Raw genomic sequence first — 13,620 nt, forward strand, 5'->3', positions numbered from 1 at the left:
GACAGCCTCTTTGCAACTAATGGCGGAACAAAATGCCATTGCCGTGGAAGAAAGGAATCGTAGGCATGAAGAACAGGCCAAACAAATACAAGAAGAGATAGATGATATGAATATGTAAAGGAACAATTCGGATTACACTCCAATGAGTAAGGCCTATTTTGATAGGAAAAAGAGGGATATTATGGCCCGACGGGAGTTGTTTACCTAGGACTATAATCCTACAATAGTGGATGATGATGATGATGATTATAAACTTTAAATTCAAGTTGTTGTAGTTTTTAAATTTAAGTTATAGTTTTTAAATTTAATTTGTTGTAGTTTTTGAATTAAAATAATAAATTATATTTGACCCTATGACCCTTTGGTCCCCTTGGAGATGATTTTTTGTCACAGGGCTATGTTTGGCCTATGACCCTTTGGCCTCTCGGTTGAAGATGGTAAAAAATATGGTCTGACACTGTTTATTCAAATATTAATTTCTTGGAGGGCTATAGGGCTAAAATGAGCTATCTGACCCTCCTTTAATTGGAGATGACCTCAGCATTCGATCAAAATCTCAAAGCGACCTTGGAAAGATTCTACCCTATTACCAGAATTAGTCATGTCACGCATGATTAGTAAGACACTCATATAAAAATATATCAATGAGAACTGAGCCATTGGATGTTTCGTTCTCCTTTTATATGGTCCCAAATTTGTAACCTTACCTAGGAGATCATGAACCATGAGCCTCCTAACAAAGCCCAGATATCAGTTACTCGATGGCGGAGATTCGTTGATCCAACTAGAACTAGGACGGGCATGCGTGAAATAGTAATTTAGCCAAATTACTCGAGTACTATTTATTTAATTTTATTATCCCAGTGGTATTATACCATTATGGGAGCTAGAAATTAAATTCGGGAGTTAACATCCAGCTATAAATATTTTTAACCAATTGAATTACGAGTTTCTTGGCAAATTAGTAGATCACTGGGAATAAATTACATGAGTTGTGAAGCATAAATTTGCCTTTTTGTCCAGTTGTCTATTACGCGCATTCATAAATCCACAAATCATTTCAAACTTAATTGATTACACCATGTGATCTTGGAGTAAAAGGCCATGACAAATTGACAGCCAATGTCCCACACCCCATCCCATCCCACCCTATATCATGCGCCCTTAATTCTTCACTTACCCTCCTCCCTATCTATGCCCATCCATTCTTTCTCCATTTCCAACCCCTTGTCATCACACTGAAATGGCAAAACTCGTAGGATTTCTGGTTTTCTTCACAACCTTGGTGGTTGCAGCAGCAGATTGGAACATTTTGAAAACCCGAAAAACCGATAATGTTGAATTGGGAGATGAGTTGAAGAAGTACTGTGAGAGTTGGAGGATCAATGTTGAAGTGAACAACATTAGAGGGTTTGAGGTTGTACCCCAAGAATGTGTTTGGTACGTTAACAAATACATGACATCGTCTCAGTACAAGGCTGACTCGCAGAAGGCCTTGGAGGAGGTCACTCTCTACTTGAGCAGCTGCTGCAAACTGGAGGGTGATGGCAAAGATGCTTGGATTTTTGACGTTGATGACACGCTTCTCTCCACCATTCCTTACTTCAAGAAACACGGGTTCGGGTAAGTCATATTTTAACAACTATTGTTCCTGAGATTTGAACTCTGAGAACTCTTTTAACAAAGTGGAGACTGAATGTCGCTGACGTGCTTTTGTTTTTCGGAAAACTAACTAGGGGAGAGAAGCCGAATGGGACTTGTTTGGAGGCATGGATGAGAGAAGGCAAGGCACCAGCTCTTGAGCACACACTGAAGCTCTTCCATGAGATCAAAGATAGAGGGATCAAGATCTTTTTAATCTCTTCAAGAAGGGAAAATTTAAGATCATCAAGTGTGGATAATCTCATTAGGGTTGGATACCATGGATGGACTGGTCTTATATTAAGGTATGGGATATCATCAAGGTTTCAAATCCATATTTTTCTTAGTTTTTTTATACTTATAGCTGGTTTTCAATGGTGCAAAAGATCGATTCCAAAAGAGAAAAAAAGGGTGAATCGATAAGCACTTTTGCTCATCAGCGTTTATGTCAAAAGTGCATTTGTTATAAACAAGTAGAAATGTGTAAAAGTGTTTCTGAAGAAGCACATATCAAATGCTTATGTAAAAAACGTTTTACGACCCAAAAGCGCTTTTACACCAAACATAATTAGAAGCATTTTTTGTTGTCAAAAAACATTTTGGAACTTTAAGAAATAGTGCCTGACTTGAAAAGAAAGATTTGATTTCAATTTTCATATACTTAATTATGTGCAATGAAGGGGTCTTGAAGATGAGTTCAAGGAAGTGCAGAAATACAAGTCCGATGCAAGGCGTAGACTGATTGATGAAGGTTACCGCATTTGGGGAATTATTGGAGACCAGTGGAGCAGTTTTGAGGGGCATCCCATGGCAAAAAGGACATTCAAGTTACCCAATTCCATGTACTATATCTAGCATGAGAAATTTCAGTCCACAGATGCAGACCTAAACAAGCACTCCTAAGTCTTTTCCGAACACCCATTTTCTCGCTCTAGAAACTTCTCTTACGTTCTTTCTTTTGAATTGCTTTTGATTTAATCAATCCGAAAAGTCAAAAAAAAAAAAAAAAAAAAAAAAACGATGAAAGAGAAAAATGATGTGCGGAACCATTTCTTTATTGGCCAAAGCATATGCTTCTCTGTCCTATTCATAAAGGACTAGTAATTTCAATGAAATCTGTCACCCTACACAAGTAGTTCTCCGGTATTTGTGGCTTGAGTGCTTAAGAACAATTGGAAATCTACGTTCGAATCCTCCTCTCTCAATATTATTTGAATGGAAAATAAAGACATATTCTTCCTTTGGGAATCATTGTTAATTTATTCTGTAACTACGTGTGTTGGGTTTCATTATTATTTGCATATGGTCTAATATCCTAGTGAACAGGTGTTAGGTTTTTTCTCATGCGTCTTGAGTTTGAAACTTCTCCTCCCTTAAATTATGGTAATAGTTACTCCCTCTTCAGCCCTAAATTATTGTAATAGTTTCGAACTCTTTCTCCCTCCTTGTCATAATAATAAATTTAAAAAAAAAAGTGTGCTAAAGCTCTCTTTTTTATTCCCAAAACAAAATAAGTTTTCCTTTGTGCTAATTATAGCATTATGGTACTATTACTTGTTGGAAATGGCCTCATGCTAGCTTAATTCAGGTATACGTAGTTCGGTGGTTGTATACAAACACTTCTAATTCTTCAACAAATTTGTTTCCAAACGGTAAACAAAATAAAAACAAAGAGAAAAGCATGGATATTCTCATTAACAACTTAGGAATATATTTTTTTAGAGTAAAAATTAACAGAATAAATTTTATTTTCCTTGGATCTTAGCTATGGTTTACTACGTGATTGTTATTAGAATCCGACGCGTAAGTTAATTGCTTACACATATCCACGTATCCACTCAAAATTCCCAGGACCAAGTTTGGGTTTGAAGAACAAAGTTGTATGGAGTGGGATCAAATGAGGTTTGAGTATCTATGCTTTTGTAAGAGGTGTTTTATGAATATCAAATGCGGTTGGACATTGATATTCAATTTTTTCCCTTAGAGAAGCACCCTAAACACAAAAACACACTAATCGTCTCTATAATTTGCTCAAAATTTTATTTTGGTATGTGTATTTCAAATTTGATCGATTTAGTCTTTGTATTTTGTCCTTTTAGCAGTCAATTTGACGTTAATCTACTTCAATGTTGTAAGAGCTACGTGTACATTTAACGTTTAAACTAAACATGAATACCAAATGATTATAAGGTGAAAACACATGAATCAAATAAATCAACTTGCAAATTTGAGTCAATTGGTAGCGAGCCCCTTCTCTATTACACCCTAAGTCTGAATTCTACTGTCCTGTAAATCATAGTTGATTAAAATCACTTTGTCAAATCAATCAAGTGGAGAACAAAAATAAATGAAAATCTGGAGCATGACTAGGGTGCATTGAAGTATTTAATATAATCATAGATGTCATTTTACCATAATGTCAAAAAATATTTACGCTTATGTATTTTAGTGTGGGTTCGATCTTCCATCCTCTTAAAAACTAACAATTAAACCCATTTACTTAAATGTCGTGTCTTTTTTGCCATATTTGGGCTTTTGGGCAACTCCAAAGAACTTTTTTTTTTTTTTCCAAATCTCATTACACAATATCCCTACGGTGAAAGACTTGCCCACGTGTAGCTCACCAGATATTTTCACCAATCGCAGTCCTCCCTAACGTGGGCCCCGCAAATATGCCCGTGGAGCCGTCCCTAAACGCACCACTGAGGCGCGTGGAGTAATCGTACAGTTCCTCAAAACGGAGAGAGCCCCAAAGAACCAAGGGAGAAAAAAGGGGGCACATAAACAAAGCGCACTCGCGTGACTCGTCACCGTTCACTTCCCTTTCCCCTTCGTTCTTTCGCTCGCAGAGCCGGTGACAGAATTTTAAAACAACCGCCTGTTGTTTTAGACTTGTCTCCGTCTTCATCCTCCAAATTCCTGTTTCGATTCGATTCGATTCTGCGTGAATTGGGGCTCGCTATCGAGGTTTAGGTGCGTATTCGATTATACCTTCTGATAATTTTGTTCAATTTTGGGGTTTTGGGTTGGAATACGGGGACTTATTGCTCTCTGTGGATGCCCATTTGAAGTTTTGATTCAATTTTTGCGTATGTTTTTCGAATTGGTATTGTTGGGTGGAAATTGAATTGGGGTTTCGATGGATATTGTGGTTTGCTGTTCTTCAATTTTGGTGCATGTGTTGGTTTGGATAATTGGATGCATGACAATTGTATTTTGCATGGTGGGGTTGTAATGTTATAGCGGTTTTCTTTTACTTCAATGAATTGCATGGTGGGGTTGTAATCATTTGCTTTGTGATTTTGTTTTCGGGGTTTTGCGTGGAGGGGATTAGGTAGAATATAGGAATATAGTTGAAGAATGGTTCTAAGATGTAAAAAATTAAGTGTGAAGTTTCTATTCGCTAATCGGTTACTTAAGGATGTTCGTAGATTTATGTTTGGTTGACATAAGTTGGATTATTCTCCGGCCGGTTCAAAGTCAGACAAATGAGTGTTTAGTGCTGTCCAAATGTGAACTTTTGATTGTGTTATGTAGCATTACAACCACCTGATCAACTGCCTTTTTGAAAATGACCATTAGGCAAGCTTTTTGGATAAATTCGTTCGGACTGTAGGGTTCTTCAACTCATAGTTTTAAGGGGCTCATTTAGTCAGGGCTTGGAGTGGCATCCATTCAGCGTACTGTGGTGTAATTGCACACTCGTTCCTGCGGGTTCATTTTGTGAAAACATTTTCATGGTTCAGGGAGAGTTTTTTATCATCTTCATGCTAACAAATGCTTTCTTTTCGTGATGGTTGGTTTTAATCATATCTTGCATTTATTCTTATGTTCACAGGCGAAAATTGATGACCCCTTTTAGTGGTTTTGCTGTGAATAACAAGCAAAAGGTGTGCTGTCAGTAAGATTTTTGGCAAGTATCATCACTATCACAAGCTAACCTAATAGCTCATGACTAGATTACTGATGCTCCCACTTTTCTGATTTTAGGAACATAGATGGAGGCACGCCCTGCTATGTCCATCCGGACATCAGCTGCGAAGCAGCTTACTCATATGGGGGTCTCTGCAGCAATGTCTTCATGCTTACCAGTCCTTCCAACCTCTTTGGAAGAGACATATCCCAAGTTGCCAGACTCCCAACAGGTTTCCATGGAAAGAGAACTTATGACAAGGCCTGTTGGGCATGCTGGTCACTTAACCTCCAACAGTGGAGTAGTCGGTCACCTATTTTCATCATCATCAGGATTCTCAACAGATCTTCACTACTCAGCTCTTTCACCTCATGAAAGACAGTCAAAAAACTCTCCTTTCATTTCTCAGAGCTCTGCAGCTTTGCCGTTTCCTCATTCTCCTCATTCAGGATTTCTTCAGTCAACAGAATCTTGTCCTTATCCCAAAGAAAACAGTGGTTCCTGGTGTACAGATTCACTGCCAGGTTTCCTTCATTTTCCTGTCAATAGCCATGTCGAGAATAGTCAAATAGAGAGCAGTAGTTGCACTGGGATAATGACTGCTGATGAATTTGTTAAGCGAAATGATTGGCAGGATTGGGCAGATCAGCTAATTACTGATGATGATGCTTTAACTTCTAACTGGAATGAGCTTCTTGATGACAATAACGTAACAGATCTGGAACAAAAGGTTGAGATATTCTCATATAGTTGGTCCATGATATACATTTGCAAGTTTGATGAAAATTATCCGTCATTATTATCAAAATAGAAAAACCAATTGGGTTCTTATTATGTTGTTTCAGATGAAATACCAGGCTCCCCAACCGTCTTCAACTTTTTCGGCTGAGCAGTCCCAAGTTCATCAGCAACAACCTGCTTCATCTGGGGAAATCATTCCTGCTCCATCTAGGGAAATCATTTCTGTTCCTGCTACTTCCTCAGCTAATAGTGCCTCTGCCAAGGCGCGCATGCGTTGGACGCCTGAACTTCATGAGGCCTTTGTGGAGGCTGTTAACCAACTTGGTGGTAGTGAAAGTGTGTAACTCGGAATTCCTCTGGCTTTACTGAATTCTTTGCCTAAGATACAAACTTCTAACTCAATTAAACTTTTACTTCTCACAGGAGCAACTCCTAAGGGTGTGCTAAAGCTCATGAAAGTTGAAGGCTTGACCATCTATCATGTGAAAAGTCACTTGCAGGTACACAAGCTCCTTTCACCAATAAATAGTTTCCCATAGACTGTGTGAGAGAGAGAGAGAGAGAATTTTCTTTTGATTGGAGATCATTTTGAATTGCAGAAATATAGGACTGCTAGATACATACCAGAGTCATCCGAAGGTATATAACTAATGCTTCCAGTATATCCATGCGTACCTGTATATGTGTATGCAACTATGCATTAACAACATGATTTTCTGTTCTTTGGTGCTGGAGGTAGTGTTATGAGAAAATAATTGTGATATTTGGTGGTGTTACTCTCTTTTTTATTTTTAAAATTTTTTTAATTCTGCGTTTCTTGTTTTTGATGCTGTCAAATGAGAAATATTCCTTCTTCTTTTTGTAGTCTATACCCAGCTGCGACTCGCACTATTTCAAAATTTCCACTATATATAAACTGATTTTCCAAGTCTCAGAACTTTTCCCCGAGCATTTGTGAAGGCTATGTTTTGGTGAATATTTGAATTTCTCATTATTCTTTTATGTTTTCATGCTAGTTATCTAAGTATTTTTATTAGTCTATTCATTAGTACCGTACATGTTCCTCAACATATCATCCTATGAGGTATTTTTGTGCTGAAATGCTTGTTTTAATCTCCTTGAGTTTCATGCTCTATACTTGAGACTTTGAAGTTGGCATGGATGTGCTTACCTCATTTGTTTTTGATACCTTATGTAATTAGTTAATGTGATGTATTAATGCACATTCTTTTGTAGGTGCCTCGGAGAAGAAATTGACTTCAATTGAAGAAATGACGTCTCTTGACTTGAAAACGTAGGTCAATTATTCTTTATACCTATTGGTCCGATGCTTGTAAAGTAGCATTAATCATGTGGTACTTGTTTTACATAATCATTGCAAGGTTGCAACATCTGATGATACACCTTGTGGTTATCCAGTTACTGCTGATAACTTACGATTTTTCCATAGATAGGGTCATTACTCTGTACTTTGTGGATTTTGAAAAAATGCTGCTTGATGTGGATAGGAAGATAACAACTCTTTCTCGGAAAAAGAAAAAAAAAACATACAAGACTTTACTGGAATTTGGTTGACCCCAAAGTTTCTTACATCCTGCTGCTCTGATGGGCAGTTGGAACTCAAGTGTGCTGTTGTAGCATCAATAGCTTTGCCGCGGATGCTCCAATGTATACTAGCCAGCCATTGCTGTTTAGAGGTTCACATAAACAGAATGTCTCCTCATATTCTACTGCAACTTTAGTGTCTTTAGTGTTTATTGCTGGAGTTAACTTGAGAGTTCCAAGTTGAAGATTATTGCCATTTAAGTGCCTTCCTGTCCTCAGCAAGATTCATAGGGTTGTTTCTCTGTTTAACCTCATGGAGGTGGGATGATCAAATAAAACAAAGAACCTCAATAGCTTAACTTTTATCATATGGAAGATGTAAACTATTGTTTATTATTTTTCAATTTTTGATAGGACCTACATACTGTTAGCTATTTGTCTTTTTGATAGGACCGAGGTTATCATAACATTAGCACTTGGAAGATACCTGTTAACTCGTTAACTAGTTGAATGTGATAAGCCCAGAGTGGGTCTAGCAGATTGCCCAAGGGTCAAATGATTCAACCTTCTATCTATATATTTGTTCCCTATTATCTCATTGTGTATCGTGTTACCATTTTACATTTTTCTGAACCTTTCTGCTCATTTGATTTGGGTAACAGTGGTATCGAGATCACTGAAGCTCTGCGACTGCAGATGGAAGTTCAGAAGCGACTGCACGAACAGCTTGAGGTATGAATTTGTCTGTTGGAAAAGTATATTTTTTTTCTAATTGATCAATGGGTTGAGTTATGCTCTTAAAATCTCTTCTGAAGATTTTGTTTAACTTTACATCTCACCACTGTGAAGTTTGTGAACACATATTTATAGCAGTGCACTTTTTTTTGGCTGTGGTCAAATTTCGAACCTCAAATTTATTTTTTTGTGTACATGCCTGGGTTCTATTCATCTGATTTTTCTTATGTTGGTTTAATCTTCTTGGGTTTCTCTTTTGCAATTTTCTGTGTAACATATGCGACTTTCCTCTTTGTGCAGATTCAAAGAAATCTGCAGTTACGAATAGAAGAACAAGGGAAGTATCTTCAAATGATGTTTGAGAAGCAATGCAAGTCGGGTATTGACACGCTGAAGCCATCATCATCCAATTTGGACGACCCCTCCGCTCAGCCTTCAGATGCAATGCAAGTTTGTCCGGACAAAAGTGAACTGGATTCCTCCAAGTTGGACCAGGGCGAGACTGAAACTGATCCGGTTAAAGCCAACTCCGCATCATCAGGTGGTTCACAGGAACCAGAAGGGAAGCAGAAGTCGCCTGAAGTGGAAGCTCTTTCTGAGAATCCGGAGCCAGATGGTGGTGTCTCCAGTCCCCAACCTCCAAAGCGTGCCAAAATCAAAGAATAGGTCACATATAATCGTTAAATCTCCATTAGACCTTTTGAAAGAGCTTCTGTGATTTTAAGATGGGCACTGAAATATTGTGAATGCAGTTTTTTTTTTTTTAGTAGATAATTTGTAGCTAATTATTAGCCAAGTTTTGATACTAATTATTCTCAAAACTTCAATCTCAACTTCTAAATTTTCTGTTAATAACAATAATTTCTTATGCGGACAAATTTCCGAGCCTTTAGAAAAGTGTTTTTTTTTTTTTTTCCCGAAATTTCTGAATAATATTTACTGTAGGTGCCCATTTTTGAAGAAGAAAACTCCGCGACTCATTTGCTGTTATACTCGACCATCATTTCATTACAATGAAGTTATTGTGATGGCACTCTAACCCGACAGAGTCCCATCATAGTTTGCATAAAAAACATAAAAACCTAGAGTAATATGAATAAGGAATACCATCATGGAATAATGAATTGTTTGTAACTTTAGCAAGGAATTTTATTTTTTATTTTATAAGTGTTTTTATTTGAAAAAAAAGGATATATATTAGCCCTTTCTTACGGCCCAATTACGTTTTTCATCTTCAACTTCAGGGTGACTTTTAAGATGGGCAATAGAGTTTAAATATTTCCCTTTGCACTATAAGGTATTGAAACTGTATCAATTTATGTCTTTTGTCGGATTAATTGTGCGATCCTTATATAAGAACGTTTAAGTCACATTTGCACCATATTGACATAAAAACTCAACAATTTGAAAAAGAGTTGGACGTTCAAAGAACCTCATGATCCATTTTGAAAACCACCTCAAACCTGAATTGTGTAAAATATAATTTGCCCTATTCTAAACTACTCTAACCTACAAGACTACGAATCCGAACTTCGTGATGTGAAGAGGTGCCTTAACTCACGTCCATTTCCTTGAATTTAGTTAGAGCTTAGTTAGCTTGATGAGTTTGAAGAGTGGGTGGGTACGTGCATTTTTTGTTGTCTATAAATGAAAAATGTTTTGAGTTGAAGCATTTTCCATACGAAGAAAAAAAGCAGAAACCAAACATTTTCTCCTCAAAAACACTACAGACTCAAACATACGACTTCTCAACCCACAGTAGGTACACAACAGACTCTCATACTTTCTCTTTACACCCCAACGTTTCATTATAATACCCCTCCTTCCCTCCTCTCCCTCTCACCATCTTTGGCATCCCAAACATCTCCACTGTCATGGCCTCGAACACCATGGCCACCAGCTTGTTCACGGGTTCTCACACCAGAGTTGTGCATGGCACTCAAGAGGTATGGATAATGTATAGGTTTTTTATATCCTTTTTCTTATACTGCAACTTTCGTCCATGAGATTTGACCTCACTCTTGTACTGCCACTAAGACCATATGGTCGGTCATTGACAATGTATAGCTTAATTAAAATGTTGATGACTTGTTACAATTAATATTAGGTTAAGTAGTTAAGTAAGCAATGTGGACACTGGTAGCACTACCTGCCTCCGAGAAGGCAGTCAGTGTCTCCAACAAGTGTCTAGTGTAAGAGAACGATAGGTTTCATATTTCAAAAGTGACTGATATTGGTGAGTTTGTTTTTGCTGGAAAATGGAGATCGTGAAAGGCAATGGCATCACAAGGATCAAACTTTCTCCGATGGAGGAAGTGGTAAGGATCTAATTCAATTCGTTTCATATTATTACAGGGAAAAGGAACTCGTTTCTTTTTAGGAATTACATGTATTAATTTATTTCTCTTTGGTTTCTATAGTTGGCGGTAACGATTTTGAAGGCGATAAAAATGTTTTGAGTAATGCAGAGTGGAAAGAAAGAGCGTACAAATGTAAATTCAGGCAAGAAAAGAGCGATTTGGTGAGAAAAGACGGTGGTAATGATGATCAACGCTTGGAGGATGATTTGCTGTAAGTTGATTTTGAGCTTAATCTGTTTTTTTTTTTCTTCTCAAATGATGAAGCAATGTCACACTTTATTCGAATCTGGACTTTTCGCAGTTTTGTCGAATCCCAGGAACCATTGTGGCGAAATGTACCCATCTCATCAAGCAAACTCATCCCGTACTGCTTAGTCATTGTCCTCCGGCTTGTATTTCTAGCCTTCTTCTTCCGTTTTAGAATCCTAACTCCGGTGTATGATGCTTATCTCTTGTGGATAGCATCTGTAATTTGTGAGATATAGTTTGCGTTTTCTTGGATGCTTGAACAGTTAGCCAAATGGAACCCAATTAACCGCGAAACCTACTTGGAACGCCTGTCCATAAGGTTCGAGCGCGAGGGTGAGCCTAACACGCTGTCCCCGGTTGATGTCTATGTGACGACAGTGGACACTGTCAAGGAGCCTTGACTCATTACAGCACACAGTTCTCTCTATCTTAGCTGTTGGCTACCCTGTCGACAAGATCTGCTGTTATGTCTCGGATGATGGTGCTTCAATGCTCCTTTTTGATGTGCTGTCAGAGACTGCCGAGTTTGCAAGAAGATGGGTGCCATTTTGCAAAAAGCATAACATTGAGCCTAGGGCCCCGGAGTTCTATTTCTCTCAGAAGATTGATTACTTGAAGGACAAGGTACATCCGAACTTCGTAAAGGAGCGCAGCGGCATGAAGGTAAGCTCAAAGATAATAGGATAAATTTGACATTAATTTATGGCTTCTTTAAATTCTGATGCAAACACTCTGAAAACAATGAAATGAGGTCTTAAGGGTATTCTTTTTCATTTTGTGTGTGAAACTGCAGGGAGAGTATGAAGAATTCCAAGTGAGGATTGATGCATTGATCTCGAAGGCTCAGAAGAAACCGGAAGAAGGTTGGGTGATGCAGGGTGGAACCCCATGGCCTGGGAACAGCACTAGCGATCATCCGGGAATGATCCAGGTTTAGCGTTAATATTATCCCCCCCTATTCGCCTTTTCACTGAGTTTTAGGCTCTATTAATTTCTGAAAGATAAAGAGGGTAAGTCACTGTTTGCACGGTCTGCTGTGACATTTTGGTTGATTTGCAGGTTTATTTGGGAAGTGGTACTGGTGCACGAGATGTAGACTGCGAGGAGCTGCCTCGTCTTGTGTATGTCTCGCGTGAGAAACGTCCTGGCTATGAACATTAAAAGAAAGCTGGTGCGATGAATGCTTTGGTGAGCAAATGTTGATTTAATTTGTGCACTTAAGTCGAAGATAAATTCTCGCATTCAGCAGTATTTATAACTTACAAATGTTAGTATGGGATCAGCAGGTTCGAGTGTCTGCGGTGCTTACTAATGCACCTTTCATGTTGAATCTGGATTGTGACCACTACATCAACAACGGCAAGGCTGTAAGAGAAGCTATGTGCTTCCTAATGGATCCGCAGCTTGGAAAAGAGCTCTGCTATGTCCAATTTCCTCAAAGTTTCGATGGCATTGATCATCACGATAGATACGCTAATCAAAATCTTGTGTTCTTTTAAGTAAGTTCAACTATATCTTTAACTTTGTATACTCGTAAAACGTCACTGGGCTTTGCCTAGTAGTGAGGTTGGGCAGGGTGATGGGAAGGAGTAGGTTAGGTCCAGGTTCGAAACGCTTCAATGTAACAAACAAAAAAATAGCATGCTCTCGAAAATACAGAATTCTATGCCTGTAAAACTTTAGCTCAATTTCTAGCATTAATTTTTTTTGGTTATAGGTCAACATGAGAGGCCTAGATGGAATCCAAGGACCTTTATATGTTGGAACCGGATGTGTCTTCAATAGACAAGCATTATATGGATACGATCTGAGAAGCGTCTTAAGACGACTTGCGACTGCTGGCCTTCCTGGTGCTTCTGTGGCTGTTGTCACGGTTCGAAGAAGTCTAAGAAGCATGGGGTAAGAAGTCTTCTCGGGGAACTTTACCCCAAGAAGAAGAAAATGATGGGAAGGAACCACGTAAGGAACGGAAGAACACCGATGTCTGATTTTTCAGAAGTTGAAGAAGGGTTTGAATGCTATGATGAGCTGGAGAAATCATCATTCATGTCTACAGAAAAATTTCGAGAAACGTTTTGGACAATCTCCATTTTTTATGGCTTCCACTCTCTTGGAATATGGTGGGCTTCATGAAGGGACTAACAGCCAAAAGCTCGTTAGGGAGGCCATAGACGTTATTAGCTGTGGCTGTGAAGAAAAAACTGAATGGGGAAAAGAGGAGAGTACGTAGCATTATGACGAACTACTGTATATATGATGATTTAAGGTTCATAAATCCAGCGTAACTATTTGATTTGTAGGAAATATGCACAAATGAAACCGGTTATAAACTTTTAAATAAAAATAGAACTGGCCACACTAAACAGGTTATAATTAGTGGTATATAAACCACGATGCACGCTATTTGTGCGTATCTCCTTGATCCTTTTGGATATG

The 13,620-nt window shown here is 38.3% G+C and overlaps 2 protein-coding genes and 1 pseudogene across 6 annotated transcripts; all 3 read left to right on the plus strand.

The window, feature by feature from the left end:
• The first annotated feature begins 1,148 nt into the window (after window positions 1-1,148).
• On the plus strand, window positions 1,149-2,892 carry LOC137730320 (acid phosphatase 1). The gene is made up of 3 exons (XM_068469388.2): window positions 1,149-1,623; window positions 1,737-1,946; window positions 2,322-2,892. Exons 1-3 carry the CDS (start codon window positions 1,244-1,246, stop codon window positions 2,494-2,496), a joined length of 765 nt encoding a protein of 254 aa, XP_068325489.2. The 5' UTR covers window positions 1,149-1,243; the 3' UTR covers window positions 2,497-2,892.
• Window positions 2,893-4,363: 1,471 nt separating this feature from the next.
• LOC137728683 (protein PHOSPHATE STARVATION RESPONSE 1) lies at window positions 4,364-9,453 on the plus strand. 5 transcript variants are annotated; one of them, XM_088678397.1, is made up of 10 exons: window positions 4,451-4,614; window positions 5,224-5,331; window positions 5,480-5,554; window positions 5,632-6,284; window positions 6,400-6,631; window positions 6,719-6,795; window positions 6,895-6,934; window positions 7,532-7,589; window positions 8,503-8,572; window positions 8,876-9,453. In XM_088678397.1, exons 4-10 carry the CDS (start codon window positions 5,640-5,642, stop codon window positions 9,239-9,241), a joined length of 1,488 nt encoding a protein of 495 aa, XP_088534523.1. In that variant the 5' UTR covers window positions 4,451-4,614; window positions 5,224-5,331; window positions 5,480-5,554; window positions 5,632-5,639; the 3' UTR covers window positions 9,242-9,453. The 5 variants fall into 5 exon arrangements, with proteins under 5 accessions (XP_068323519.2, XP_068323520.2, XP_088534523.1 ...); XM_068467418.2 differs by lacking the exon at window positions 5,224-5,331 and having other exon boundaries at window positions 4,364-4,614; XM_068467419.2 differs by lacking the exon at window positions 5,224-5,331 and having other exon boundaries at window positions 4,407-4,614; window positions 5,480-5,531.
• A 1,249-nt stretch (window positions 9,454-10,702) lies between these two features.
• Window positions 10,703-13,480, plus strand: LOC137728383 (cellulose synthase A catalytic subunit 4 [UDP-forming]-like; annotated as a pseudogene).
• Window positions 13,481-13,620: the final 140 nt, after the last annotated feature.

This window comes from Pyrus communis, chromosome 10 (assembly GCF_041283825.1).
Source record: "Pyrus communis isolate YQ-2024b chromosome 10, ASM4128382v1, whole genome shotgun sequence".
In the NCBI taxonomy this organism is placed as follows: Eukaryota; Viridiplantae; Streptophyta; class Magnoliopsida; order Rosales; family Rosaceae; genus Pyrus; species Pyrus communis.